The sequence below is a fragment of the Nesoenas mayeri genome, assembly GCF_963082525.1.
Source record: "Nesoenas mayeri genome assembly, chromosome: 4".
Classification (NCBI taxonomy): Eukaryota; Metazoa; Chordata; class Aves; order Columbiformes; family Columbidae; genus Nesoenas; species Nesoenas mayeri.
This window is the reverse complement of record NC_137540.1, coordinates 12,676,536-12,702,169: the sequence shown is the minus strand read 5'-3', so window position 1 is coordinate 12,702,169 and position 25,634 is coordinate 12,676,536. Positions and strand designations below refer to the sequence as shown.

Genomic DNA, 25,634 nt, shown 5'->3' with positions numbered 1-25,634 from the left:
GGAACAGAGACCTTACAAGTTCATGATGAAATCCATTGCACATGCAGAACTGAAGGAAGTCGGCTGTTGCAATACACATCTGGTCAACTGGAATGTGTGCAATGAAAGCATTTTTGGTTTGAAATAGCTACGAAATGTAGTACATCTGCAGGACTGCCTGGCTGTAAAATACCACACCTGGCTGGATGATTCATTTGCAGCTTTTGCTGCTTCACCTTTAACAGCAAATTCATTGCATGAGGTAGGGGATGGTCACTTCAGAAGAAGAGCTAGTACACTCACTTTCAACACTGCAAAGACAGACCTGGGTATATTTAAGTGCTAAAGATAACATGAACATTTATAGTGCAATGCATATTGTACATATCGTCATTCATATTTTCATGAATTTCTGAAAATCCTAAATATTAGAAAAATACATATATGGTAAAAGTTCCTGTCATACCTTCATAAGTAAGAAATGTAAAGAAAGGGAAACGCAAGTAGAACACAAAACCCAAATGAGCACTGTGTTACTATATGAGCAAGTCAAATCAATGCAATTATACTATTACCGGAGTGACAATATTACAAACTAATTTTTAAAAAGCCTCTAACAAAAGTTGCAATCTTTTTCCATCACATAAGGGAGACTTTGGGGCTGTGTTTATGTATCATTTGAGTAAACTGGTTGAATTGCAAAGACAGAACTCTGTCCTAGAATAATGAAACAAAAATACTTCTGCTTGGAACTGACATTTATCAATATAAAGTAGCCAATTTTTTTGCCACTGTTTGAAGTAAGGGAAGTAATTAAAGTACACAAATGCATTTCGATACCACAACCCTATTTCCTGTACATGTTAGTAACAAAACGCTTCTCCTGCCCCCTCCACGCAGGCTGTTCATTAACTCTCACAATAAACATCGTACTTCCATATCATACATTTGAGAGCACTCCTGAACTGGTGAGTTGAGCAACAGCATTGCTCTGTGCAAAAACAGCCAAGTCCAGTCAGGAAACAGATTAATTTGAAAGCCTTAATTAATGACTGAACATTTATACAGCCAAGATTTATGAGTTACAAGGAAGTAAGTCCAAAACACAACACTCCCTGCTGCATGCAAGCTCTCTTTTTAATGGTAAACAATTAGCCTAGGGTAAGATACTGTCTCAATTCTCAAGTTCACTTTCTTCCTCCAACTTCTAAACATCGATAGAAGACAAATTAATTTCATGCTTTCCCCCTCCTCCCTTTTTCTTCATACAATATCTTCTACAATGTCTTCTACAATATCATTCTTAATTAATGAGGGTTAATGAAGACACAATAAAGGTATTCTTTTCTCAAAAATAAACCAAATTGTTTCAAAGGTTTTGGATTCGTTTTGGTGTTTTTGCTGTTGTTTTTCAGTTTTTTTACCTCACAAGTTCAAAAACTATACAAAAAAAAAGAAGAAAGGACAGCGTGTTTTTCTGGATAGATAAGCTTCTAGAACTTATTGTATATATATGCTTGAAGCAAAAGATAAATAAGAAATGGACGGTCTACATATATATGTATAAAAAACTATCTTAAAAAAAAATCCTAGGTTTTCTGCTGTGAGTTTACTTGACTAAATTCACAAATACTTTTGCAAATTTAGTAACAACGACTGTTAGTAATGAAGAATAAGCTTTCAGCTTTTAACATGTGGACTATATTCCGCTTCTGAAGAGAACTGACATCTTATTATGATGAGTGCTTACTGTTTGAATATTAAAACAAGACTGCCAGCACTTCTTTGGAATTCTTCAGGCCTTAAACTAGAAAAATCAAAATCAAGGAAAGTTTTGTTCTCTCTTGTTTATACTAAGTCACCAAACACATTTTCTTGCCTGCAATTTTTCTTTTGCTAAAAAGGAGCGTGGTTTTTCTTCCCCCAGTTTCTATAACACGTAAATAAGCAAAAATGACCACAGTAGTGGCAAGATCCCATAAAGCGGTAACACATTTGAGTACAAGTGCCTGAGTACAAGAGCAGCACGGGGATTTGGGGGTTGTGTTGGTTGGTTTTTTTGATTTGTTGTTTTTTTTGGTTTTGTTTTGTATTTTGATTTGGTTTGGGGGGTTTTGGGGGGATGTTTTTTGTTTGTTTGTTGGGTTTTTTTGCTTGCTCCGGGTGGTGTAGCAATGCTGACCACCCAGCACAGGCCACTGGCCCCAAGCCCCTATCATCACCTGTAATAAGAAAAATCCCCCACAACCTGCCCTCCTGGCTGATTCTGTTGGGTCCTTCCTTATTGGCTACCTGACAAAAACCATGTGCCTTGCAAGGGAAAGTGGCTGCTGAAGAAAGACTGAGTGGAAAGAGTTTTCCTGACACGGACTCACAAATACTTGGAAACGTCCCACCACAAATACCCACAGAGTCTAACCTATGAGCTGGGTAAGTTCCCCCCGCCCCCGCCAATCTTCATCAGTTTCTCATCAATGGGAGCTCACTGGGAAAAGTTCCAGGAAAATAAACAAAACAAAACAAAACAAAAAGACAAAATTGATTTATCCCAGTAAAAAGCACAATAAGACCAAAAATATACAGGATAAAACAGAAGACAGATTGCTGCACTCCCCTCCTTTCCCTCCAATGGTGTGCTTCACTGTGCAATGGTAAGTATAATCGTTATAGGCTAGTTTTATCACAAATTTACTTTGTTTTCTAGGAAATTATTCAAACACCACAAAGCCAATCTCTGTAAGATGCTAATTACTCTGAAATTATAACTAACCCCCTCCCCGCCTCCCTAAATAAGAAAATAAACCATCAAACAAACAAAAATCCAAAGCAGCTCTTTTCAACTGGGCAAAATGCTCTTAGTTCTCCTCCCCTGACAATGGGGATGTCAGGCCCAATTAGCGACTGCAGTCATCTTGGGGTTTGCTCTGGTTTCTTCCACTGCAAGTGGTCAACCCAGATCCAATGGCTCGCTTCTATCCATGCAGTGCCATGAACAAATTACAGAGGACTAAGACCTGAAAGGTTTTTTTCTGCCCAACTATCCTTGATGTTTTCAAAGCCAAGAGACAAAAAGCTTGAGCTAAGAACTGGGTGGTACTCTGAAAAAGTTTAATTAAAAAAGCGAAACAGTCCACGGAATTGCTTCTACCATCGCTAATAATTTGCTGCAGAGTTATTATTGTGCTGTTTCCATCTGCCAATAACCATTTAATCCCTTTGCTAAAGGCAATCTAAAGCTTTATGTATTTTAGGGAAACCATGCAAGATAACTTGGAAATAACGACTTCCAATTTTTGATACACAAAAATCTGAGCGACAATAGTGCATAAAGCCATCGGCTTTTCAATAGTGCAAAGAAATGTTACTTGACAGCTTCTACTCCAGGCAATGGTTGGAAAGCTAAGACCAAAGTTTTGTGCAAATACAAATCTCTTAGTATTCAAATACAAACCACAAAAGCCAGCTGTAGATATCTCCCCTTAAAGTGGCTTCTTCAGTGGATTGCAGCTCCGTTTCCTACGAGCAGCCAGTGTTCAGGCACACCGTGAAAACAGAAGTTACATGACAAAAAGGAATATTTCCTTGTTTGAATATGTAGGTTTTGCTGCAAACACTCCAAAGCTCCCCTGTTCCCACATTCTGCATCGGTGACTATCTTAATTACTAGCAGCTTCTCAGACTGTTTCAGTATTACTGCTGGGCAGCTTAATCTCACCAAAAAGCCTCCAACTCCAATGTTATTGTTAAAGTTTGTGCGATAAAAAAAAAAAAAATAGGCAGATATTCCAACTATTCTTTAAAAAAAAAATCTCACTTAGAAAATTAAAATTACACATATTCAAACCCTCTTTGAAACAAACAGAGCAGAGGGCATTTTCAAATTCAAACAACTGAATGGGATGATGACAAGTGTGTAAGTTTACAGCTCATATGCATTCTGAGCGATGGGAAATTAAAGTATATCACAATTAAAACAGTAAGGAAAATAAAAAACCATCCAAGCACTTTATCCCAAAATAAACTCAACATTTACTTTGCACAAATGAAATATTATTTCTATTATACGAGCAATCACTTGAAGCAGAAAAGTTGGGGCATGTTCTATACAAATGTAGCTTTAATGGTGACAGCTTTTACATTTGAAATGTAGTACATCTATTGTTCAATATATTCACAATCTAATGGCATACTTCTTGATTTTTATTAGCTCTTATTAGAATTATGTTCCAAATTTTCACAACAGAAACAGTTACTTCACTGATGACTGCCAAAGGCAAACATCCTATTTTATATGTACACAAAGATACCAATATATGCTCAAATATTTTAATTCACGCACATGCACCTCTCCAATCTTTGCAGTTCAGTGAAGTGTAAACAGTTAGTGTTGTTATTAAAATACACATTCTTCATTCACAGCACAATACTCAGGTAGATCAATAACCCTTTATATCTGGGCTCTATTGTTCCTTTGCTGCTCATTAACGTTTCTTCCACCTTGACAGCAATTTAACTGGCACAGTCCCAGAGTTACAAGTAGGTCAGCACAAGGTGTTCCTCTGTACGGTTTCATCTGGTATAAACATCCTACCTGATTTCGCCTTCAGGTACTACACATTTAAATATGCCTAGTACCAATTAAGATAATAATCAGAAGTATTTTGGATATTATTGTCCAAGTACTACCTTATTTCTGGTGTAAGTGATTCTGTTAAGGACAGAAAGGCAACTGTACTGCAGAAGTGGGGAGCTCTCTGCAGCTCTCCTGGCCAAGCTCAGTGCTACCTCTGTGGGAAACCCCCTTGAAATCCTCAGCGTATCCTAGAGGAAAATGTATATATACATGTAAAGAAAGGTAAATTGAACACCGAGGTTTGAGAGTCAGACGTCGTACACTATTAAAAGCAGGCACTTCAACCAGTCAGACACACACGAATCTCAAGGACATGAAAACCAGCAATGGATATGTAAGAATATTTACTTTTCCCCCCCTTCATTATGAAAAAACTTGATATAAATCAATGGTCTCACATCACGGAAAATGAAACAAAAAACTTCAGACAGATCTTTTGTTGACATGTTAAGATATTCAGTATTTACAGCAACTTCTAGATGTTGAGGAAGTTGGTTATAAGAGTCAAGGATCAGGAATTAATTCTCTGTGAAATGCAACGACTTTCGGGTGACTTTCTCGATTTGTATACCTTGTCTTATACTTTAGGACTAGAGTTGAGTCAGACTCAAAGCAACAAGCTCACTTCTAACTGCATACACTGTGACATATCGTAACTTATAACATCAAGCACAAGCACTACAGGTTTAAATCAGAAAAACAGGTCACCATGATGCAGTGCTTAACTTTTTTTCTTTTTTAACATAAAAGCAAATTCTACCGCTCTATTTGATACGAGCATTTGTATTACTTAAATGAAAAGCAGAATAAACCAGCGTTTTCAATTGCTTCCTGATCACTGAAAATGCAATTTTTACTCCGAACATTGAAGACTTTCATTTGTGATCAATGGTACACTGAAAGCATGTGCTTTAAGACACTGAAGAATAATCCCTGCTGTCTGATTAAAAAAAGGGAAAAAAAAGACAAAAGAAATAATTAAATTAAAAGCTGCTAGAAATAACTCACAGGCAAAAAATAAAACTAAAAGAATACAATAGCAGTAGCCTAAAGAGACATATTTCTTCCTTCAGGAATGAATTCCCATCTGCTTTTAAAGAGCAACATGTTTTTCCATTATTGGGAATGACAGCCAAACCCAGGACAATAAAGCAGCAAAGTCACAGGCGAGAGCAGTGGGCAAGTGAAGCTGCCTGATGGGGCATCAGCCCAGGTCCCTCTTTTAGGAGCCCGCGTTTGGGTGACAGCGCAGCACCCCCTGCCATGCTGCCGACACTCTCCCTTCTGCCACCTCCTGAACGAGGGGCTCCCGGTACCGCTGCTGGGTGCGAGGAAAAGGGAAAGCCAGGGCCACAGCATCGGTGGCAGAACACCCGTCTCCCACAGCCCCAGCTGGTTTGGTGAAACTCCGGATGTTTTATAAAAGCTCCCGGGAAGCGAGCAGCCCCCTCAGCAGAGGAGCGCTTACCCCGACACCAGCGATGCTCCTAACACAGGTGCTTTATCCAAACAGGCACACAACACGAAATAACCCTGCAAAGGCACAGGGAGGTCAAAAGTGCTCGTTTACAGAATCTAGGTGGACCGTGCCATTAAAATAGTTAACGAAGACATAGAAAGGAAGACAAAAACATAATGAAATTAGCTCTAAGGTTCCCACACCCTAAGTGATTCAGCGTTTAAGGAATCAAAAATTTCAGCTCTTTGGGCTGTATGGAAAAAGAAAATCTCAGGTTTGAGAAGCAGGATAAATTTTATACCTTAACACTGTTTGGTGCTTGCTTGGGGTCTTATTCAAATTCCCTCCAGCATTTTCCCCAAGTTCCTCTAAGGATCACTGTTCTTTGAGTTATTTAGGAAGCAGTTCTGACTGTATCCTCCTGAGCTGTTAATGGGCCTGACCTTTTCAGAAACACTAATGTCCCTTCAGTCAGATGCATTAAATCTCCTCTGCTTGATTAAACTATTAGCAAATAATTATCTCACTGAAGGATAAAATGTTCTTTCCCAGATGAGTAAGCCATACATAAATTTCAGTGCAAAAGCTCTTCTGTATGCCATATCTTACATTTTGCATAAATATGCTAATTGTAAACCATACTTTATATATTCGTATAGCAACTGCATATAGCACTTTATCAGGTCTCAGCTGAGACAAGATGTGATGAAAATCAGCCCACTTAAGGCAACGATCCCCTTCCATCTCTGAAAAATGGGGGAGGGGAACCAGATCCTTTTAAAGTGGCTAAAAAGGGGAGCAGGAAAGGTGGCACAATGCTGCAAACTCTCACGGTTTGGCATCGCCATGTCAAGTGATTACCCAGATGCTTGTGCTGCTCTCCTTCCCAATCTGCCCAAGCACATTCTGCACGTACGAGGCCCTTGTGAGACCAGCAGTAAGCAAAATCCCATGGGAAGTCCTGTGTAGTTAGTTATTTCCTTTCCTGTGATTCATCTCGTTTATCCCGAACACTGACATTCAGAAAACATGCCGAATGCCAGGTATTTCCTCACCTTCCAGCCACCTGTGCCAAACACATCCTCAGCACTGACAAACGTGTAGGAAGGTGTTGATCTTTACCCACATTGGATGAAGGCTGAGTGTCTTTTCCTCACCCACCCACACAATAATGTTCACTTTTCAATAAGTCGTATACATTAATAGATCCTATGCATCATTCTAAGAGAAACTTCAGAGGTTCATCTGAGGCCTTCATCTTGCTGTGTTTCAATGTGACAGCGTCCCACACTTGGGAAATGGTGTTTTTCTGTAATGCCGTATCCCGGTGTGGAGCTAAGCAGAACTCCTTCGGAAGGAAAGGTCATCACACACATCACATGTTTCCGATAGGACACACGCATTTTTTTGCGGTATCCTAGAAGCTCAAAATCTGAGGGCCCAGTCCCAAGGCATGATGTGTTGAGTACCTTCAACACCTACTGAAATCAGTGGGAATTGAACATGCTCTGCATTTAGCATAACTAAACATAAAAGGAGCAAACATATTTGTATTTCAAAATGAAAACCACGAGCTTTAGCCAGGACATTATTTGCAATGCCTAATGTTTTTCTCGCCCCATTCCATACAGAATCTTTACCATTTTGTTTTGATAAAAAGCCTGTGTCTCTTTTTAGGCTACTATACAGGATTGGATCCATTGCTCTTTTTAAAGAAGGGCTTTCCCTTAAGTTTGAAGGATCTTTTCCTTCATGGAAAACTAGATAGAAATAGATATTACATCCTGATTTGTCAGATGTCCCATTTTTCCTATATCGAAGCCCTCTCTCACCTTTACTGTAGACGCTCCTTAGTAAAGAGACAAATGTACAAATTTTTCCCAATCTCTTAAAAGACTGTTTGCCCTCCTGTACACCTACAATAGATTGCATCTTCACTTCTTTTGTAGTCGGTACATTTCTCTACAAGAGTGAGAAGGGGGTTTGGGAAGATTTGGGGTGAGTTTTTATTAAAGTTTATGGTTTAAATATGTCAGTATCTGGTAAACAAGAACATACATGTTTTAGAATACGTATTTTAAGAGTCAAAGGCTTTAGCTGATTCAAGTCAGTGTGCTGCTGCAAAGATACTTTTTGGCAACAAATAGAGTCTCATTTGAGCCAGAGCAAACCTTCATTGGCTTGCCTTTTTTTTCCCCTTCATTCTCTGTGTTCCCATCGAGAGTTATTGCAAAGTGAGAAAGATATTTTTTACATTAACTATTCTACTTCGACTAAGAACCAGTGAAAGATTTACAGGCTCCCAGGTTCCCGCTCTACTATTATTTCCTGTAAGCATGGAAACTGATAATACTATAGAAACAATGCCAGCCTTCCCTTTCACCATGATCTGCTTTCCACCAATTTAAAAGCAGTCGGTCCCATTAGCTCGCTTTTATAAGCACGCTTGTCTTAAGAATATTACCACCATATCCAGAATATTTAATTTTATTACTTCTAACCAACTTTAAACTCAAAACGGTTTAAGTTTCTGCCTAAAACCTCCCTCTCTGCTACTGCCTTCTAAACTGCAACAAAAACATAATCTGACCGGAGTTTATACAATAAAAGAAGGTCCCTCGTTCTACCACGTTTATTTTCCTTTTTATTTATCACCTGCTTTCCAGAACAAAATATTTCTACAGTAGGGAAACACTGTCTTCATGCCTCGCTCGTCCCTTTTTGGAACGCAAACTCCAAGGATCTGAAGGCAGACACACCCCTGCCAGTTAATTTGTAAAGGCAAATGACACAATCTTTTATATCCCCACACAGGTCTAATCAAGATATCAGTCTTTGCATTTATAAGGGCACACGTCCTTCCTCTAGGCCAAGACATGTCCCAGTCACAGCCTTTCTTTCTTTCTGTTTGAGACAATGTAAAATATAAAAATCACACGACAAGCAATTTCCTATCAGATACTGCCCACGTGATTTTGTTCTTGCTTGCACTAGAAAGTGTATTTTCTGTTACAACAGAGAGAAGCCAGTAATTATGAAAAACCTAATCTAAACTACAAATGAAAAAGGCAGACCACTTGAGTTTGTGGGAAGGCCCATCTTTCCTAATGCAAGCTGGCTGTAGCAGCATCATGAAAGCAAGCAAATGAGACGCAAAGAAATCACATTGCTCGCACTTTCAAACATTGCTTTTACATGCTTCTGTGGTTGGATCTTTAATTAATTGTACTTTATGGAAAGCACAGTAAGCAATCAAACAGATAAAACTTCTCAGCAAGAAGTGTAACAGTGAAAACGCTCCGGGAAAAAGCTATGGTCAGACTGAACAATCTCCCAGTGAAGACATCCAAAATATATAAAACCATTTAAAATATTAATCAGTTTTCTAAAAATTGGATCTCCTGCAATATTGCCCAAAATGAAATGTAGAAACACTAGAATTAACCTTATAAAAGTTTCAGTGCTGCACAATGTTTGCTGTTTTAACCATTTCTATGACTTTCAAGGACTAGAGAGCTCTCCATGATTACCAGTGCTCCTTGCTCCAGAACGGCCTGGAAATGAAGACTGAACTCAAACTCAAGTATTTCCAGAAAGCTGAGGCTTTGTTTGACCTCTATGATTAGCATAATAAAAGCTCACTGTACAGACACTGCTCCTCTAATGCACTTTCTTTTTTTACATTAAACTTCACTTACATATGAGAGAAGGAGATTGTAATTCACCCTCATAAATTATCTTCCATCTTCTCTCACATGAAACAGTGGGAAGTAATCACCCTATTTTGCTATCTTGATATATCTTTAAAGGTATTCATTAAAAGAAACGTACATCCAGCAGGTGAATAGAGATAACTGGTCATAAGTGATGAGAGGCAAAAATGCACAACTATCTGATCTGAAAACAGGCCAAGTTGGAAGCCAGATTCATACTGAACTATCCACTTTACTTGCTGTTTATTCAGCTCATGTCAGGATGATTCAACGCATCTTTACATGCAACTCCCTATTCATACAGCATCTTCTAGTCACAAAACCAAGCATTTTCCACTTCTTTTTCTAAACAAAGGGTATAACAGTGGAATGGGAACTTGCCATTCAACAGCGGAAACTATTTGTGAAGCTGGAGACACTAGGAAGAAAAGGCTTTAAGGAAACTAGCCACTGTGTGTGCCAACTGTCAAGACTTTTTATATGTTCTTCCAAGGAACACTGACTGAGGCTTTTTCTGTATTCAGTCTTTACATCTTAATTATTATAATTCTTTGATTGATGTAAAAGAACAAAATTCATGAGAAATGCCATATTAGAGAAAGGCAGGCGGTTTTTCCCTGGACTAATCTATAGATGCACTCAATGAACCATTAACTTCTTTCTGGTTCTGTGCAAAACCAGCACCAGGACATTTGCGACTCATTATCAACTAAGCACAGGAATCGACCACTAGAGCCTCAGCAGTTCCGGATCCAAAGGAAATCCCCATATGCTTGGAATTTTTGAAATACAAGCATTACAGTTGTTGCCTGGTAAGAAGATGGTTTCCATACACAACAGAGGATATGTTTATATTTATGTTTTTGGAGGCTTGTACCTCAGCCAGAAGCAGATAAATTTTCCCAAGGCAGCAAATGTCGTATCACTGAGATCTGTGTAAAAACATAGTGCTGTTTCACGTCACTGCTCCAAAGCACAGAGCCAGTAGAGCTCCAGCAGTTTCCCAGACCAATATTTAAGCCTGCAATCCTTTCTATTTCTGCCTTTTTTTCATTACGAGATTCCACATTCTGCGGTAAAAAGATGTCCTACTCGAAGCGGCTTTCATTCATTCGCTCGCAGAGCACAGTTTGTCCTGGAAAGCTCTTGCGGGTTTGACTTTGGTGTCCGCCGTGACGTGGGTTCCCGGCACAAGCCTGGAGGGCAGCCCGGGTGCTGCTGCTGCCCGTGGCCACGTCTGACCCCAGCCCTTGGCCTTGGAGCACCCACAGCACTGCCCGCACCAGCCAGAGGCTACTGGTAGGCAACGCAGCATTTTACACCACGCCAGCGTTTAAGTGACGGCTAAATGAGCAAAAGTCTTGCCTAGGAACAGATCCAATGACCAGTCAGCTGAGAAGGGCCTTCAGCATTATAGGAATGACACAAGTACTCCACAGTCACCCTCTCTTTTGGACCAAGGCAAAAGTTTAGCTTATTTCCCTGCCCTTGCAAACAGCATGTAGGAAGATGGGGGAGCTGAGGCAAGCACATCACATTTTCCGCTCTGCTATGGAAAAAGTAGAAGGTGACTATGTAATTAAAGATGGTGCGATAACGCGTACACTAGGACTGGCTACAGTAAGGTGGAAATTTTAATTCTGGTATTTCATACCTTTTAAGAGCTCGAATTGGCAACCTTAATAGCATTCTTTGAATTTTTGAAGTAATATAATTACTTTCAATTAATCAAAATGAGGAAAGAATGAAATATCCTTTCACGAGACACTGACATGAATAATATTCAGGGAACAGAGTGGTGGCCACTAATGTACCAATGCTTACTGTAACTGCCAGGCAGCAGCATCTGACAAAGTTTCTCCTTCTACTTAGGACAGGCAGCAATTGTCTGATGTCCATTGTCAGAAGCTGATTAACTAATAGCAATGAGCTATAAGTGATGCTGTGAGGTCCTGATTACATGTAATAGGAAAACACCAGCTCCAAAGTGACCAGTGACTCCCTTGCAACTCCCCTACACTGTCTCATAGCTCTGTCTCTCCTCCCTCCACCTGAGCCTCTCAGTCACAATCCCAAATGCAAAAGATCCCTGGGGAGGTGGGGAGGCCCAGGTGAAGCGCCTGGGCAGCCTGAGGGCACTTGCCCCCATCTCCCTCCACTCCTTCTGGCAGCACATCCTCAGTGCAGCCACCCGTGACCGTGACACGCTCACCCTGGAAGAAGCCCTTTCCCTGGCAACAATCAAGATGGAGATCTTGAAGGCAAAAAGCCACAGACTCTATTCTGCTTTCTGAGCAAAAACACAGGAATCTCTCAAACATGCCCTTTCATAACTCTGTCTAAGATTTTGAGAAGACTCAAGGGAGGATATTTGGATACTTTAATTCAGTTTTAAATATACAATTTTGTGTAGCTGTTACCATTTAGAAAGTTTTACCTCTGCTCCTGAGTACTTCTGTGTGTGCTGAACAAGCTCCTCTAAGCAGACTTCATCACTGACTGGCATGGACTGAAAACGAAGTTTGAAGATTTCCCCACGAGTGGCTGCATCTGGCAGTGGCACGTAGATAATTCTGTCTATTCGTCCTGGTCTCAGCAAGGCCTGCAATGAAAGCATCACAGAAAAAGTTAAAACACACAGCACATCACATCAAGAAAGTAAAAACCACAATTCATTTAAAAACAACACCGCTGCCTCATAACCAACAATTTCAGCAAAAGCAAGAAGCTGCACAAGAACAATCAAGCTATGTACAAGAGGGGTTATTCTCCTATGTTAGAACAAATCAGGCACTGAAAAGACAGTAAGGCTACTCAGCTTGTGAAATACCAGTTTATGGAAAAAAGGCATCATAAAGGAACTATAGTCATTTTCCTAAAATAATAATTTTAGGCTTGTTGCAAGGTGTGCCGGAATGTTAGCACTTGGCAGAAGGACAAATGGCAATGGACGCATCCCAAGTTCAGATCTTCAATCAAGACAACAAGTAGAGCAAAAAGGTTTTTTTGAAGTGAAGCTTACATTCTGGATTCATGTTGCTTTACTCCAAATACTTAGAGCTGCACACGCTTACAGAAGAGCAGATTACTCTTTCAGGTTTTTATGCAAAATAAGGTAACAATAGACAGAGGCCAGTGATGCTCAGGTTCAAAAAGGAAAAGGAAAAAACATAGGCTTGCAAAGCACTATGGTTTAAGACACGTATCATCAGCCTTGAAGTGCTGGAAAACCCTCAGTTTTTCCTTCTCCTGTGCTGCGAGACAACTGAAAATTCAACAGATTAACACAGTGACAAGTTGACGCCTCAGCTTTTCAGTTTCATACACACGTATTGGCCCTTGCACTTTGGTTTCTCAGGGTTCCTCCAATAAAATACACTGGGGAGAGGTGGGAAGGTGACAGAGCGAACTCAGGGCAGCAGCAACAGACAAGGTAAGAGGGGACAATGGCCCAAAGTGCAGCGTGGAGGGTTCAGAGTGGAGAGGAGGAAAAATCTCTAGCAGAGGAGTGCAGCAGCGGGGCAGGTCATCGAGAAGGCTGCGGAAACTCTGTCCCCAGGGCTTTTGCAGCCGGGCCAGATGAAGCCAAGCTCTCCCCACCTGCCGCAGGGCCTCTGGGAACCCCCTGCAACCAGCGCTTCTGTGACTCTGTGCTTTCTGGATGGGGTCAAAAAGTAAACATCTATACATAAAACAATTATATCCGATACACACGAGAAGCCCAGATCTTAAATTTATGAGAAGAGAGGAAGTTCATTTTCCTGTATTTCTAAAAATCTCCAGCAAGATTTGTGAAAATGGTCTACAGCAAAAAAAGTAAAAAGCCTCCCAGCCTTTCTTACTTGACATTTGTGGACAAAAATGCGCATAGTGAATACACATAAATAGTATTTAAACTATTTTTTAAAAACTGAACCATGTTTATAAGATTCAGCATGTAACCTAAATTGTTTTTATGTTATGGTTCTCCCTTGGGCAGAGTAGTTTGAGTTCCAGATGACTGGAGATATTGCATGGCTGTCCTGGGCTGTCAGCCAATAAGTCTTTTCCCAGCCTGATCATGTCAGTGAAAGTCATGCTGAAAAAATAGTAGGAAAGAGCTTTCCTTCCTGCACAGCATTGATCAAGTTAACACCCTTCCTAGAGTTTCTTTAAAAAGACTGTCGTGGTGCTTCAGAGTGGAAAAATGTATCCTGAACGTTAAGAGATGTCTTGTTATTTTTAAAACAGAACATGAAAACGCTCAGCAGAAAGTGCACAGCCCTGCAGTGCGTTGCATTGAGCTCTGTAAGGACATAGTGAGGCTGTACTGGGAAGCCTAAAGGTCCATATCCAGCCCAGTACCCTGTGCCTGGCAGTGGCCAACACTGGATCCTTACAAAAAAGAGCAAGAACCAAGCTGCCCACTGATCTTTCCTCAGCAGACTGTGCTACTTTACATAGCACTTGTGATATATTCGCCAAAGAACTCAGCCCACTGATGACAACCCGACCAGTGTGTAATTCAGTGTCTAAATCATGTGTGTATCAGGATGTTGCCATTTTTTTGCCAACACACTTGAAAGAGAAATTTGCATGTTTCAAGACGAGGCTTGGAGGGAGAGAAATTATACTGCAATTGCGTTCTGCATGCTTTTAAGGAAATGCCCATAGCTAATTCTATTATTTAGAAGAAACAAGAAATGTTCACATGAGTACAGTGGTATGCCTCTTTTAAATCCAGGCAGGTTTACTCAGAAAGCCCAGATAATTAGAACATTTTCTAGGGCCTGCTTAGCTTCACACTGATGAATGGCCATGGTTGTTGTGCAAGTGGGACAGGAAAAACACTTGATGCCAATCAGCTAGGACCAAACACTCCTTTGTATTGCACTGGCTTTTGGTTCTGAGATACAGTCTTCAAACATGACAGAGCACCCATGCTTGCAAAGCACAACTGCAGATGTAAAAGAGTGAATATATTTTTTATCAGTTACTAAAATCGTATTTCCTCCAGTTTGTCCCAAATGCTTTGGATTTTATATATAGGTATAGTAGGAGGCCAAAGTTTTAAACACACTATCATGACTTTTTGCTGCAATCAGGCCTAGGGACCCTGTCCAAGACAGCCATATGTGCTGGGAACTGTACAAAAAAAGTACAAGTTGGTCTCTTCAGCGCTTGCTGCTTAAATAGACACCGATGAAAAGGAACAGAGAAAATATTTGGTAACCTCACAGGAGAGAAGAGTCAAATTCCCTCCACCCCCTGGAGAGAAAAGCAGATTGAACTGAGAGCTGGTCTCCACCAGTGTTCCCGACAGTCCAGCTGGACAGGAACTGTGGAGACCCTGGGCACAGACCAGCTGCTCCCACTCTGCTGTCACCACCCTTTTCCCTTTGGCAAGCCACCAGCCCCCTCCACTCTATCCTCCTGAAGAGCTAAAAGTGAAGAAGAGGGTGAGGAAGGGGCCTGCCTTGACCTGTCCTGTGTTACTGGAGAGCAAATCCCCAGTGAGGGCTGTGGGTGGGCTGCAGAGCTGCTCCGCAACAGCAAGTCCGGGCCATTCTCATCTGCAGGACATCACGTTGCCCTCTCAGGCTGGATGCTGAGGCTTTTGGTCTCTGCATACTTCTCATGGAGATACTTTTCCTTTTTGGAACTGGAACTGAGCTGCATGTAGAGGTTTGCAATAAGGGAACAAGATAGCCTTCTTGATGCTTTTACTCGCTGAAGTTTCTTCTGGAGGACAGGGAGCTCTTTCTAGGTTGCTTCAAGAAGCCTACTGTGGCATTCGGTGTGGACATCTGCAACAACAATGTCAGCTTTAAGATCGAGGCCCAGGTCATGCTTGCTTCTGCTGCTGGCAGCAGTGCTGAGTTTGATGGATACTGGCACCACCTTTTTCCTCAACATCATTTCTAGAACTAGAAGCTATTTCTCTTCTCAGTGGGATGTTGCGTGATGCAGGCTTCCCCACGGGAAGGGTTTTGCAAGTGGTTGCCCCAAGCATGTGATGACTTTCACAGGCCACTCCAGAAGACAGAGCTTCCATCTTGCAATTTGCTCTTTGGAAATCATGTAGAGAGCAATAAGAACACCCAGGTCACCTCCAGACCAGCCCCGCTGCCCCCTGGGCACAGTGGACCTGGCACTGACTCACACATGAGGCAGGAGGTGAAGCTGCCTGGGATTGACCTTTGCTGCCAAGCGGGAGAAGTTGGGCAGGAGAAGGCGAGGAAGTGGGCAGGAGAAGGCGAGGAAGTGGGCAGGAGAAGGCGAGGAAGTGAGCAGGAGAAGGTAAGGAAGTGGGCAGGAGAAGGCAGCAGCGGCGGGAGGAGCGAGGCTGAGCACAAGGAGAGGCAGGAGGAGGAGGGTGAAGAGTTGAAGCGGGGCTGCAGGTTCGGGCAGATACGCGCTGCCGGGAGTGCAAAATTAACCGCTGGCGGCTGGGAGATGCAGAACTGATTTGAGGCTAGGAGCACACAGAAGGTGGGAAGTTGATGGGGCCAAAATTAATTGATGTGTGCGCAGAGCTACATAATTCATTGATGTCGAGATGTGAGAGTTGCATAATTTATGTAGGCCAGGAAGGGCACAAAATTAAGTAATTGGGGTTTTGGTAGAAACCAGAATACTTCATACCATTAAGCAATTCTTTTGTGAGTTTATGTAATTTTTTTTGTTGCTACCACAACATTTATGAAAGGGGTCTGAGTGTACATGCACTGAAAGGTTACAGTGGTACACAGGTACAATATTATTCATGGGGGCACCAGGAAAGTGAGATAATTGTCATGTAACACATAATATCATCAATAGCAAAACCACATTTTAATGAAGAAGAAACTACTCCCCTTTCAAAGAGAAAAGCTTAAATTCTTTAGTAATTAAAATAGAGTGTTACTTCAAAATGTATCATTGGAAAAGATACCTGGTTCAAAAATGTGTATTTTGTGAGCAATTATGAAGATGATTATTTCAGCAAAGAAAACTTAAATATGTAAAGCCAGGAAAATATTTGTGGTTCCTTTTCAGAATGGACTAGAACTAACCTTAGGGATTTGCTAATTTTTTTCCTTCTCTTTCAGTTTTTTTTAAAGCATTCGTTTTTAGTCAGCTTTTTCAAAGCATACTTGGCCATTTCAAGAACTACTTTGTCAAACAATGCAGAATTCTAACACTGATGGAGGCATATACAGCTGACAAGCTTTCTGTGGGAAGAAAGAATAGCTTTCCTACTGACATACCTCTACAGACATGTCTAACTCGCCAAATAATTCTTAGTCAGATCTTATAACAAAACATCATATATAATGGTGGAAGAAGGTAAGCTGACAATAGAAAATATAATTCCAGAAATGTGGCAAACTTAGACAAAACTTTCATTAGCAAAACGTAACTTGCATAGCAAAACATATGCTGTGCAGTAAACTGCATATTGAGGTAACAGAGAGAGCAAGTAGGTTCAGCAGGTAACAAAGTTCATCTGGAGAATCAATGTTACTGCATGTTCTCTGCTGCAATCAATCTCCACAAGTAGGAACAGATTTTTATACTAAATTTAAGACATTTCCTTTCAAGTAAATACATTTATTTTAATACAGAACCTAAAAGATGCAACTAAAAGTTGCATCTCACCTTTGGAGTCCATTGGGATTAGACCACAGATAAAAATGAGAGGACTGGAAATAACAAAACAATCTGTTTTCTTTGTAACTAAATCCTTCCAACTTAAATTAACAATTGCTATTTAAGAACCCTGGTTGTGGTCCCTGCTTACACAGAGTCCCAAATATGAGAGGTACTCAATATCTTGTAATCTAATTTGGTAATGCAATTTTTTTTTACTTTTCTCATTACAGCACTTGAACATACATAAAGCATTTTAAAGTCAGTCACATTTTTTCCTGCGGTCTGTGCAAGCACTGTTTGTGAGATCCTTTCAGTGTTTTTGCCCACATGTCAGTACAGATGTGTCACAAGTGTGGAAAATATTAAGGCAAAAGATAGGCTGGGGAAGTGAATTTGTTAACAACGATAAAAGGGCCTTCTTGTGCCATCATATTTCTCTGTTGCAGGAGCAAAGTCAGCTCCCATAAAGGTGCTTCTCATGTGCTTTTGAGGCTCAACTCGGTGCCTAACATTTTCATCCTCCCCCTGTGCCAGAGCAGGTTCATGCTCCCAACGCAGCAGCCCAGGAAGCACTTGGCATTTTAGCGTCTTCGAAAGTTTCAAGTCCGGGAAGCTCATCCATCCTGTTTGCTAGATAGGCTACTGGAGGTTTGTTGCAATCATGGCTTAATTACTGAAGATGAAAGGTGCTGAGGGGAAAAGACACATTAGAGTGTCACTCTTAAGCACTTAAAAAAACAGTCCAGTGGAGAGCTAAATTTTATTGCTCCACAAGGTGTTTATCCCCTTCCATCTGGCATGAGCTGCTTCAGGAGGCAACCTCGAACTCCTGTGTTTCAGGTGACACACTTATTTGCTGTGTCACAAGGCTGGAGTCGTGTAACTACAGGTTCTTGAGTCAAGCGATACTGCCTTTTTCTTGCCAAGAGCCCCTTTCCCCACACTCTTCCTGCTCCCCACCTTCTTCCTTCTGTGCCAACGTCTGTCACCACCGTCAGCACATGCCAACATCTCAAACCAGTTCCCCTCTTTGATGACTTGTTGGCTGGTCACCACCCTTGTACTTCTCCCAAGATTTGTGCAGATTACTCTCTGCTCTCGTTACACAACATCTACGATTCCTCTCAGGGTGGAGCAGTTTGCTCCTTTAAGCTGCAGTATACCCACTACTTCAAAAACTGCATTTGCAAACAGAATTCCATTAGATATTATTGGAAACTAGCTCCTACAAAATGCCACACTCTCCTATTATCAGTCCCTATGCAAAGGCCTCACTTTCCACAGAGATTTCTAAAAATCAGGCTGTACAACCCTTCCGTCATGTCAGTCTTGCTCAAGACCTGGAGCATTGTGCAAGTTGACAAGAAAAGACATGATACGTTTGACAGCAGGTGTTCAGGAAGAATGTGCGCTATCAAGTGGCAGTGAGCACAGTGTGAACGTTTTACTCAGGGATTAACCAGAAGTTCTAATTAAAGGCAGAGAACAAACATGTGGTTTGATACGCCGACAAACAGTAAACCAGCTTGAACAGGGAAACAGTTTATATCATCCAAATCCAAACAAAGATGAAGCGATACAGAGAGCTAACCATCTGAAAAATAAGAGGGCAACCTGTCCTTCGCTGCTAAGCAAACTCCCCTGCTTGTGTAGGATTTTACTACTCATTTGCTTAACCTCCAAGGCTACTACTATTAGTTAATCCTTTTACTTCAGCCACTGATTTTTACCCTTTTCCAGTTTGTCTCATCAACAGAGGGAATTTTTTCTGTGTAATTCAATGTATCTTCTGGAATTGCTCACTTTGCTGGTTACCAACAGGAACTAACACATTCAGCTATCACTACAGATAGTCCCTTACTTATTACAGTAAAACACAGTTTACCCTGCAGTTCCCGTAAGCAGAAAAATAATTAATTCATCTTTTCTTATAAGATGAAACCTGGGACAACAACTGCCTCGAATCAATAGAAACCACTGGTGTTGCTTGTTTGAATGACATACCCTGCTTCTGCATGTTTCACAGCAAATCAGTCATTTCCACTAATGGTGGTGATTTTAAACAGATACGAGCGTTGCTTAAATACCTAAGTTACAAACAGGTAGTTTGTAGAAGTGCTTGAAAGAAAGCAAAAAATATCCAGAGTTGATGTGAAAGCACATCAAGCCTTCAGGCAGCCAAAGCATTCGGAGCTGATTTTGACTTTGAGTTCTCTTCTTTCCCCGCTGTCTGGCACAGATGAGGTCCCATAGAGGGCTGGGTCTTTAACCGCCACCACCACAGCACTGCAACCACGCAGAGCCCACCCCAGAGCCAGCGCATTCAGCACAGCGGCAGCCCGGCATCCGCACCGCAGCCCGGCATCCGCACCGCAGCCCTCGCCTCCCTGCCAAGCCATGGGGTTTCAGGCTGCTCGGGCTGGAAGTAGCTGTGCCTCTGCCTTTGGGGATATGGCACCGAGCATGTAGCACCAGGGATTATTCAGCTGCCTTATCTTGCCTCTGTAGCTCAGGAAAGAGGCTCCTGTGCCCTGCTGCCTCCTCCTAAACTTACCTCCCACGGTCCCTCCTGCACCGTGGGCAGCTGTGGTCAGGTGTGGAGAAAGGGCAGGAGAGAAGAGGGATGGCTGGTAGGGTTACAGCCTCTCCACCATCTAAAGAAACTGCTTGTGAATAGAGAAGCAGGAAAGCTCTGCAAAAAGCCAGGCTTATATTTCCAAACCTGCACAAAGCTGGACGCACCAAAATATTCTCATCTTTTTAATCAGTAACATCAGTGTCCCAACCGCTGTACATCACAGTCCTGCCACTGACAGAGCTTGATTAATATAGCTAATTCAAAGAGAATCACAGAGAAAGAAGACTTGAGGAGACTTGTTTCGTTGCAGCAGTGAGACCATGTAAACACAACTGTGAGGAACAATGTACTCCTTGGCCCATGCAGATAATACCAGAACACGTTTTTATGTGGTTTTGTTCAGATAGGATTAAAATATCTCAAGAAACTGAGTTTCAATCACTTCTCTTGGCAGAAACATCTGCAGTCAGATATTCTGCAGCTGCAGAACCAGTATCTCTATGCTTTTTTTTTCCCCTTGATAATTCAAACAGTTAAATTGGCCAGTTGGCACAAATTACTACGGTGCTCATTGGGAGCCAAGCTTTGCCCAGGCCTCCATCTATAAAAGTCTAAACCTGTCAGTAACACAGCACATTTTCAATGCCGTAAAAGCAGTGCAAATCCAAGCAACCCTACTGATATGATTCCAGATACTCCAGTTTGGCACCGGAGAAACTCAGCTCCGACTCAAGCCTCTTACATGTATTGAAAGACATGGAGGCACCCACAGGGAGCCAAGCTCTCCTCCCCTCTGCTTTGTGAATACAGTCTCAGAAAAACCCAAAGCAATTTAGCAGATTCTCCACAATCTGCCTCTAATTTCAGGACACTCAAACACCCGTTTTCAAGCCACAGACTCTTTGTAAAAAACAGCACCTGACCATTCCAAGTCTTCTCGCTGGGCTGCAGCTGTGTCCTTCTCTCCTTGCGCCCGTGCCAAGCGGCACAGCCCCGGCGCAGGGCCATGGCGGCACCTTCCTTGGCAAGGGGCATTGCAGGCACGAGAGCTTGTTCTTGCCCCATCTCCAACCTGAGCAGCCTTACTGCGGTGGCCTGCGGGCAGAGGATGTCCTGATATCTGGCTGTTTTCCTTCAGTTTTAGTGAGGAGCCAGGAGCTTCCTCCTTGCTGCGTTGCATGGAAAGGTTTTGTTGTGGATGAGGCGCTGAACTCACCCTCTTCTTTCCTAAATCTTATGCAGCTCTTCCTCCCTCATTTCTGATGAAATGATTTTTAGTAAAATTAAAATAAACTGAAGGAAAAAAAAACTATCAGCTAATAAACAATGTAACACACCCTCTTCAGTGTATATCTAAGAGGTGCAAAACCTCAGGAATGTCAGTTCTTTTTTTCCCCTCTTTTTTGGGGGTGGGGGTTTAATAAAAGAACCCCTTTAGAAAAGATAACAATTACATGTAATAGAACCTGGAACCAGACTCTTTTGGCAATTAATCACCCAGGAGCCGTTGCAATCCTGCAGGCTGTTTCTGACAGATTCTGAGAGCTTTACAGGAATCACTGGGATCAGATGTGCCTGGGCTGGCTTCTGACAGGGACTGATCATGTACAAAGTGGATTGTTGGTTGGGGGGGGAGGTTTAGTGTTTATATTCATACACACACACATATATACACATGCGGATGTGTGCAGCCATATACACAATTATAAAGGAGTCTTTCTTTACATACATGAAACAACTGCAGAACTCATTTATGAGCCCAGAGGCAAAAAAAAAGACAAAAAAAAAAAGAAGGAAAAAAGAAAAAAGAAAAAAAAGAAAAAGAAAAAAAAAGCCTTTTCTTCCTCTCAGCAAAGTAGAGCTATCCATCACTTAACAGAGATACTTCCTGTTTTCAAGCAGTTGGGAAGGCATGACTTCCAATCCAAATACTTGGTTTGGCAACCTATTCCTGTGTTGACAGATGCTTTTATAACCACTTCATTCCACCTGAAGTTTCAGTATAAAAGGAGGTGGTTTTTGTTGTGTTTTGTTTTGTTTTTTTTCTAAGGGAGGAGAGAGGAAAGCAGAAAGGAGAGGAAAGAGAAGGAAGAGGAAGGAAAATACCACAATTATAACAGCTGGATGACAGAGGTTAGCATAGCTCTGACAGATGTTACCGTATAACCTCAAAATGACATGTTAGAGGAAAAAAAAAACACCAAACCTGTTCCTTGTAGGAAAGAGAATTTTGAACTCCTGCCAAGACATTACAGTTCTCTTCAGAAGCTTTCGAAAGCTGTAACAATGATCTGCCACATAATACAATATTTTCCATACATAAGCTATGCTTTTATAGTACCATTGCTCTGACTGATTAAATTACCAGCACGGGATGAGAGTCTTTTCAAAGAGACACCTTAGCCTCAAAAGCCAAAAATCCACCGCAGGTCAGCTTGATCAGGACCTGCCTTGTAGCAGCTTTTCATCTCCTACATTCTGTTTTCATATGATTCATTAACAGGACATGCTCTAAACACTTTTTGAAACCGAATACTTCAGTGTATGACAAACAGCAGTAAAAATGCGCTGCATACAAGAAGATGTATTTGGAAGCTGTATGATCCATTTTATACAACCTTTTGTCATATCAGTTTCTGTTTTGCTTACACCTGGTTATTTCAGTGACTACCCTACCACAAAAATCTTGATGAATTTACCTGGCTTGTGATCAAACTTTACAGACATGTCTAATAAACTACAGATAAATATAGTGTAAAAGAAAGGTTCACAGAAGAAAACAGGTACTTGAAACAAGCTGTTTCTGAGGTAGGCAACATCAATGAATCAATTCAGAAACAGCTTCAAAAGGAAATCAATGACTTTCCATTGTCACAGCTAATGCTGTGGCAGAAAAAAAAAGCATTTCTGGTTTTCATTATTTGAAAGATATCATTTTACTACTGTGGCTCTGGAAGACCATTTAGAGAAATAAAGTAGATACTGGTCACACTTACTGTAAGCTAAAGGAAAAGTCATTCAATTTGTACAGAAAATAAAGTCACAATAATAGAAATATCACTCATTTGTACTTAAAATTGGAAACCAAGGTGATCTTGTCTTTTTAAAATCTGTCTTGAGGCTTATGTTTTATTCCAAAGAGACAGGGGGTGAAACAAACAAATCCTGGTTGTAACCCCTTCTCTTTGGGAGGTATAGCCCTCCTGCCCCTTTGTAACCAACACATACTGGGTGCCATCCACTTGCATAGTGCCATTTGAGACCCTGCAAGGTATCTTAGATACCTCCTCGAGGCTGGCACGTCCTACCAATGAGGCTTTCTGCCTGCCAAGGGCACAGCTGGTGGCCATGCAGGAGCCTGCTGAGCAGAGCAAATAGTGCAGGATGCCCCTGTTCAGGTCACCAAATCCCAACCATGCTTTTGGTATGAGTACAACCAGAAGACACGCTGCAGGGTTTTAAACTCAGTCCAGATGTCTGAAAACCAATGAAGCCCTCTTCTCCTCTTAAAAAATGCACTTAATCAATTTTTGGTTATAAATTGAGGAGGAAAAAAACCAAACAGATAAGTACATGCAGTAGGAAAGAAGCCTCTTACCAGCACCTGCAAAGTGGCGCACGTGCAGCAAAGCACCACTTGATGTAGAACATCCAGCTGCAGACAGGCAACACGAGCCTTTAAACATGGCCACACAGCTAAAGAGCCTTCCTGGGACCAGACTAGGACATCAGGGAAGAAGAATCTTTGGGAACAGGCAGATGTGGTCACCGAGCATGCCACCAGCATAACAGCACAGGTGACGCAGTTCCAGAGACTGAGAAAGTGAGGATAATAGGGAAAAACTGCATCCTTGACTATAAAATCCCAGATTGCTACATGGCAGGATATTACTGTAGTCAAGACACAATCTAATTAAAATCAGTGGTGCACTGGCTGGGTCAGAAGCCAAGATACTCTGCTTGAAGAGTAGGCCCTGGCAGACATGCCTTCTTTTATTATTGCAAGTAGACAATCACTGACTTCCTCCACCCGGATGCAGGAAGACAACCTGGTGGTTTTCTCCCTCATACCGGCAGAAACCACTTTGTATGTTGATCTTAGAAACTTGTGGGTGGTGCTGAGTTTACATAAATTACAGTGCTTACTGCAGTTGCCAGTTGCAAGTGACAGACAGAACTTGGAGTCTGGGATTGAAATATGTACTTTCCAGTAATTAGGCCTGGAACAGTGCTGATCAAAGTCCTGCAATCATTTTACAGGTCTGCCAAGTATTTGTAGCCCCTAACAGACATGAAATATTAGATAGAAACCTTCGGTGCCACTCCACTCAAATTTTTTGCCTACACTGCCAAGAGTTCCTTCAAACAGATGCAAGACTCTGCTGAGCCATCTGATTTTCTCCTTCACTGTCCCCAACTTTGTGAAGTCACCCATAATGTTTCCATCTCTGAGCACTTTCCAATGGAGGAAGTATTTTGGTCAGCCCCTTTTACATGTTCTACAGTCAGCCTGAAGGCATTCCTGCCATGGCAGACAGTCTGGCATCAGATCTGGCCTCATTCTTAGCATATATCCTAGATATTTCCATCTTCATTTCTGGATAATTTAGGAGATTAAGTCTTGTTCAACTCCCTGATGAATCTCAGTATTTGTTATAAATTCATTCCATTTAATACCTACTATTTCCCTGAGGCATTTACTTTCAAAAGCTTTTAGATGTCTGTCTGTACCTTTGGTGGATTTCCAGCTTTCACATCCAACTGTTAAGGTGGAAACAGAATTCTAGTGAAGACTCACAGATTGATTTTAGATTGTGGCTTATCAACACCTAAACCTTCTTTATGCTGGTAAATGCAGCTGCTGTCTCGCTGATATATTACATTATTTCTTTCTGGACATCCTGTTCATTCACATCTTACTGCCGTGCAGCGTGAAGATGCCCGTTTTGCACAGAGCTTGTTTTTGTATCACATTATTGAAGTCGAAAATTACTGTGGTTCTCATTATGTCTATTTGGTTTTTAACGATCTTTTTTTTTTTCTTCCCTCTTTCTTTTGTGCATGCGTTGTCTGTTGGATCTAGTTCACCTAGAAAAGAACCTGGCTGTGGTTTCCGTTCAGTAATATAATGTATGTTCTACCTGAGTCAACCTTTTCTCTCCCACTCTTTCCCACTTAAACGAACAGTGGCTCCAAAATAGCAGAGGGGAAAGACTGCACCTCTACTTCATAGACTTGTCTGCATAAAGGAGTATTCACCTGTCAATGTGCACTTCAATCAAATAAGCCGCACCTTGATCTAAAGCCTTGATGAGGCAATTACTTTTCTTAACATATGCTGTCACTTCAAGATGTTACAGACTCAATCCTGATGGACACAGTCCAATATTATCTTTAAATCTATGAGTATAATCTAGGTTATAAAACATTGGGGGAGGTGTTTCAAGTGAGCGTTTTGTTGAGTTACAGTGGGGATTAAATCTGATCAGCACATCATCTTCTGTTCTACTGAACTTCAACTGATCCAGCTATTCACTCTGCCTGAAACAACACAGGAGAAGACTTTTCTATCAATGGAAAAACCTCAGTGTCACACTAATCATTACGCTAGTTAAGGTGATCTTTAATTTATCCTCCTTTTTTTTTTTCCCCCACTTT

At 41.4% G+C, this 25,634-nt stretch overlaps 1 protein-coding gene across 1 annotated transcript in view; it reads right to left on the bottom strand.

Annotated features, from left to right (window-relative positions):
- The window catches only part of AFG2A (AFG2 AAA ATPase homolog A), a 197,001-nt gene that overhangs the window by 25,312 nt on the left and 146,055 nt on the right, over positions 1 to 25,634 (bottom strand). The window contains exon 15 of the mRNA XM_080344158.1: positions 12,222 to 12,386. Within this exon, the coding sequence (XP_080200284.1) occupies positions 12,222 to 12,386 (165 nt within the window). The remainder of the gene's footprint in view (positions 1 to 12,221; positions 12,387 to 25,634) is intronic.